General features: G+C 58.9%; 1 protein-coding gene across 2 annotated transcripts in view; it reads left to right on the top strand.

The window, feature by feature from the left end:
- The first annotated feature begins 5722 nt into the window (after positions 1-5722).
- ANKLE2 (ankyrin repeat and LEM domain containing 2) overlaps positions 5723-6000 on the top strand; it is a 24937-nt gene continuing 24659 nt past the window's right edge. The window contains exon 1 of one of the 2 annotated variants that reach the window (XM_035016775.1): positions 5723-5940. In XM_035016775.1, the coding sequence (XP_034872666.1) occupies positions 5754-5940 (187 nt within the window). In that variant the 5' untranslated portion in view covers positions 5723-5753. The remainder of the gene's footprint in view (positions 5941-6000) is intronic. The other variant, XM_035016776.1, reaches the window with a different exon arrangement.

Raw genomic sequence — 6000 nt, forward strand, 5'->3', positions numbered from 1 at the left:
TAGGAGCTGTTGGAAGAACCTCCAAGCCTTTCCTAGATGAGAAGGAATTCTCAGCAATCAGCAACTTCTAAAACCAGAAGCAGCATTTACTGGAATTCTGCTTGCCTTCATGCATGTTCTCACTCAGGACAACGAATGTTGCAGATTCTGGTAAAAAGTATACTTTGGTGATGTCTTTTCCTGGAAACAATGGGAGATACTAAACTGTGTTGGTCTTCCCCTTTTTTTTTCCCACAAGTGTGGGGGTGGGCCCTTCTCGCATCCCAGCTCAACTCCTGGAGCTTGAGACGGCCAAGGGCTCGGGAAACAGCGCCGTGACATCCCTTTGCAACAGCGTGCTTCCCGGCTAGGCTGGAAGTGTGTGGATCACGGCCTCATCTCGGCAGGAGGGCAGTGGCTCCGGGAAGCACCTGGAGGTTCTCATCCACACGGCCTGCAAACCGCAGGAGGAAATGGTCTGCGTGCTTTTCACATATAGTCTGGGTCCAAACTCCACAGAGGGGGGGACGGTAGCCAGCTTAAAGGTATCTCACAGGACACCTCATTTTGTTGTGAGCTTTATTTTTTTTTAAAGATTTATTATTTTTAGGGGCGCCTGGGTGGCTCAGTTGGTTAAGCAACTGCCTTCAGCTCAGGTCATGATCCCTGGAGTCCCAGGATCAAGTCCCACGTCGGGCTCCCTGCTCCACGGGGAGTCTGCTCCCTCTGACCCTGCCCCCCTCATGCTCTCTCTCTCTCATTCTCTCAAATTGACAGAGAGCAAGAGCACAAGCAGGGGGAGGGGTAAAGGGAGGGGAGAAGCAGACTCCCTGCTGAGCAGGGAGCCTGATGTGGCGCTCGATCCCAGGACCCGGAGATCGTGACCTGAGCTGAAGGCAGATGCTTAACCGACTGAGCCACCCAGGTGTCCCAGAGATTTACTCATTTTAGAGAGAAAGCGGAGGGGACTGGGAGAGAGAATCCCAGGCAGACTGCCCACTGAGTGCGGAGCCTGATGACGACTCGGGGCTCCATCTCATGTCTCTGAGATCATGACCTGAGCCGAAATCAAGAGTCGGACGCTCAACTGACTGAGCCACCCAGGCGCCCATTTGTGAGCTTTAAATGTGCATTTGTAAAGACTTGATGGATATTTCAAAGTGATTTTCCTGGTACTTAAAACGTTGGTGTGTTGAAAGCTGACTGTCTCCTCTTCATCCAGAAAACAGCACTTTCCCTTGACTGGCCTCTCTGTGTTAGTGATAGGCCAGCCCTGCCCACAGCTCCTTCGCCTGTTTGGGGGCCCTCCTGTCTCCAAGGCAGCTGAGAGCCCGGCTCGGCTCTGGAGCCACCCCTGTACCAGCCTCCTCCGCTCTTGTCTGCAGTGTACGTTTGCTTGAGTTCAGAGCACAGTGTGGCTATCACACCGTCTGCAGTCTGGCGCAAATCAACCCCTCCAGCTTCTTAGTCCATTCAGCATTAAGAGTTCTGTGGTAAGCACTGGGCTCGCCACCAGTTACTCCTCCTCCGCTGGCTTCTGGCGGAGCCGGCAGGCGCATGCTCTGGGGCAGGAAGCTCAGCGCATTAGAGCCAGTGAAGTGTGTCCCTTGTGGGCCAGAGCCCTGACCGCGGGTCGCATAACCCCCACCATGGCGACAGCATGATGGTGGCCACGTGGCAGCAAATAGGAGCAAGAAATAAACCTGGTTCTCTCAAGCCTCTGGAGACCTGGGGGAATTACTACGACATGATCAGTTGGGGCTCAGGAGCGCCCCATGCCTTGCTGGGACATCTGGCCTGCTTCCTGTGCCTAGTGCCACCCCTGCCTCGCCTTCACGCACAAGACGTGTCTGAGTGCTTGTGGCTGTCACGCACGATGCCAGAGATACGGCTCTCCAGCGGGAAGAAGCCTGGTTTGTGGCCTCTGATGAGTCCTAGGTGTGAATACCCTTCCTGGGCAGAGCTGAAGCTCCCGACATGTCGTCTTTGGAGCTGGGAAGGGGTGTGGGCTTCCCCAGGAGACTCCAGCACATCGCTGACTGTCCCTGAGGGATGTGACCATGAGCAGAAAGCAGACCTAGCTCGACTCCTTCATAAAACCTTCCCTAATCCCCAACCCACTGTGCTCCTTCCCCGTGTACATTTACATATAGGGAACTAAGCTTATGCCATAGAGTTATTTCTGGAGAGTCCCTTCTTTTCCTACTAGATGAGGGGGCATCAGGGGCTGGAGGACAGTACTGTGTATCCCACTCAGCAAGTGAGTTTCGTTGAACAGATGAGCCTTAAAGTCAGTGACTTTGAAGAGATATGTAAAGAAGTACCAGTTGGGGGATTTTCTTCCTTGCTCACTTGGTGTAGAAATGGTGGCAGAACACTTCAAATAGAGCAGATTTATGAATTAGGGATAAATACCTTTATTGAAGACCTCTTAAAATTCAGAAAGATCGTGACAGCCTTGTGTGGAATAACCCTTTGCTAACCTGCACATGCAATTTCCAGGCTCCCCTGCCAGCCAGGCTTCCTTCTGGGCTCCGCTGTGCCCTCTGCGAACGGTCCCAGCTGCTTCCTGCTCTGACTGTCCCTTGTCACTCCCAGACTACCTGGCATGGGCTGCTTCCCTGGCTAGACGCCCACGACAAGTAACATCACGTGTGGCTGGACTGCCCATGCTTTCCCTTCTCTTGTTGAAGGGTACTCATGACACGTGAAAACGAGACTTTCTCAGTCGTTGACGGATACCGTCCCTGGCCCTCTCGTGATCTGAGATCAGAAATGGAGTTCGGGATTAGGATAGGAGTTAGACAAACTACAATTAGGAATTAGATCAAACCTGCTCCTGTCAGAGAAAACCATCAGTTCTAAGCTTAATTTCTGTTCATTCGTTGGAAATCCACTTCTACCTCAGTGGTACATTGTGGTCAGTAAGAGGGTTGGCTTCTTAACGTTGGAACTGTTTTTCCTCATGATTATCCCACTCTTACTTCAAATGTAGTCTGCATTAGACAGTGGTGAGGAGGATCCCGCCGTAGGATCCCTATTGGTCGCTGGAGTCCCAGAAGATCCCGTATCAACACTACTGGTTAGGCTGGTAAAGCTGCTTGAAGAGACCCCAAAGTTCAGTGGCTTAAATGAGGGACGTTTCTCTTTCATACAACAGCCCAAGCATAGAAACGGGACCAATTGGGGCAGTTTCGTGGTGCCGTCTATGTCTGGCATAATCTGTGACTTCCACCTGTGGCCTAGGGCAGCGGCTCCAGGCCCCAACTTCCTATGTGCCTTTCCCACACCCTTGGAAGGCATGTTCTGTGCCCTCGTTGAAGGGTGCAGCTCGCCAGCTCCACAGACCACACTGTCTGTTGCCTCTCCGTAGTCCCTGGGCCACAGGATGTGGTTTTTCGCTAGGCAGCAGTATGTTTGTCATTAAAAAGTGGAGGATGGCTGCTGCTGGCCACAGCCTCTGCCCCAATCCACAATCTGGCTGGTCCTCTCCCAACTACTGGGATTCGTGATTACTATACCAAAATCCCTTATGATAGGGGAGGACCCTGCTACCTCCTGAAGGCCCAGGCAGGTAACTTATGCCTCGTAAACTATGAAAACGGTCATAGCAGCTAACAGTTACCACGCCCTTACATAGGGCAGCTGTGTGGCAAGGACTGGCATGTTAATCCTCGCCTCTGAGACAGGGGTGATTATCATCCTCCATTTTACCACTGAGGAAAATGCAGCACAGGGCAACTAGGTAATTCATCCAAAGTTACCCAGCAGGGAGGGGGGCAGACGGTACCAGCCCAGGCAGTCTGGCCCAGAGCCGGGTGCTCTCATCCACGGAATGGCACACGTCTGTGAAAAGGTCAAGAGGCCTTGGGTGACTCCGTTGGTCGAGTGCTGGGCTCTTGATTTCAGCTCAGCTTACGATCTCAGGGTCGTGAGATCCAGCCCTGTGTGGTAGGCTTGGGATTCTCTCTCCCTCTGCCCCTACCCCCGACTCGTGTGCGATCTCTTAAACATCTTAAAAAAAAAGATTGGGGAGCTGCTGGGGACAGATGTCTGTTTTCAGGATACTTAGTACTTAAAAACAAGAAACGGCAAGATTTCATTCAAGCAAGGCACTCTTCCTTTTTAAATCTACACAAAATTTAGTTAACAAATACTTTTAGCGTCCAGTTTGGTGGGTTCTGGCAACCACCCACCAGTGTGTACCCAAGCAAGACCTGGGGCGTTTCCTTCACAGTGACGGCTCTCTCATGCCCCAGCTAGCCGCCCACTCGGAGGGAGCCTCTGCTCGGACTTCTGTCGCCACGAGCCTTGGCTGTTCTTGAGACTCTTGCAGAGGGAACTGCACAGTGCGCACTTTTTTTTTTTTTTTAAAGATTTATTTGAGAGAGAGCACATGAGAGGGGGGAGGGTCAGAGGGAGAAGCAGACCCCCCGCCGAGCAGGGCGCCCGACGCGGGACTCGATCCGGGACTCCGGGATCATGACCCGAGCCGAAGGCAGTGGCCCAACCGACTGAGCCACCCGGGCGCCCGCACAGTGCGCGCTTGTGTGCGGAGGGGTCCTTGCGCTTAGTACGGCTCTCGGATTCAGCCCTGTTACCGCTGAATGTCGGACGCACCAGAGGAGCTTCCGAGGACAGCGCCCCGGCCGGGCGCGTCCCGCTGGGGACGTCCGCCTGCACACCCGAGGCTGCCCGGCCGCGCCGCGGGGCAGGCGCGTGCGCCCAGCCTCGTGGGCAACGGGCTCGCCGTCCCCGGGGTGCGCCGGTCCTCCTCCCGCCGCAGCACCGCACGGGAGGGCCTGACGACCGCACATTCCCACCGGAACGAACAGCCCCGCCGGGTGAAAAGCAGCGCCTCACTGCGGGTTGAGTCTGCATTGCACTCACCCTGACCTACGGGCTCTTCCTTTGGGCCCAGAGCCCTGCCAGCACTGCCCCGTTCAGCGCTTTCACCAAGAACGTCACGTTCCTGCCGCGTTTTTCTTTGTCCCCTTTGAAAAGCTGCGAGTTACAGGCGGAGTCACCCTCCACGTCCACGCCTCAGTTCTGGCGAGCACGGGAGCGCTTCCCTCGGGCCCTGCAGTCCCCGGTCGAGCCCTCGCGGGCCCCGGCGCCAACCGCGAGGAACCCCGCAGCCCGGACCCTGCCCACGCGGCGCCGGCGCAGCGGCTCGCACGCGCCCCCACCGCAAGCCCTCCGCGCGCGCAGGGCTGCGGCCGGGGAGGCCGGCGGCGCGGCTCCCGGCGCACGTCTCCCCAGCACGCGCCGCAGCCGCCGGGTCTCCGGCTTGCTTAGGCAGAACCCGTTCCAGCCCGCGCGCCGCCAGGAGCCCTGCCGGGTCCCGGCGAAGCCCGACCCTCCCGAGGACCTTGGCTGCGCCGCCCCGCGAGCAGCCGTTCCCGCCGAGCCCCGGGCCGCCCCCCGGACCTCCCCCATCCCCGGCCGGCTCCGGAGCCCCCTTGCGCAGCACGCCGCGCCCGCGGAAGAGGCCGGCGCCTCAGGACCCCGCGGCTCGAGCTGCCCGCGCCACTGCCCGAAGGCGCGCTCGACCGCCCCGCGCCGCCACGGGCTGGGGCCGCGGCCACGCCCCCCCGCCAGGCCACCGGGCGCGGCGGCGAGCGCCCCGTCCCGCGCGCGCGGTCTCGGCCCCGCACCGGCCTCCCCGGCGTGCGACGCCATCAGGCAGCGGCGCGGGCAGCTCGGGTCGCGGGGTCCTGAGGCGGCGGCCTCCTCCACGGCGGCGGCGGGGCGGCGGCGGCCGGGCGGCGGCGATGCTGTGGCCGCGGCTGGCGGCGGCTGAGTGGGTGCCCCTGGTCTGGGAGCTGCTGGGCGCCTCGGTGCTGCTCATCGCGGTGCGCTGGCTGGTGCGGCGGCTGGAGAAGCGGCCGCGGGGCCTGGGCCGGAGCGGGCCTCCAGCCCCGCCGCCCGGCGCGCCCACGAACTCGGCCTTAGACCCAGGTGAGGCCTGTCCGCCGGTGGGCCCGCGTCCCTCCCGTCGCCGCCCGGGCCCCGGCCCCC

This window comes from Mirounga leonina, unplaced genomic scaffold (genome assembly GCF_011800145.1).
Source record: "Mirounga leonina isolate KUSES-001 unplaced genomic scaffold, KU_Mleo_1.0 Mir_171, whole genome shotgun sequence".
Taxonomy (NCBI): Eukaryota; Metazoa; Chordata; class Mammalia; order Carnivora; family Phocidae; genus Mirounga; species Mirounga leonina.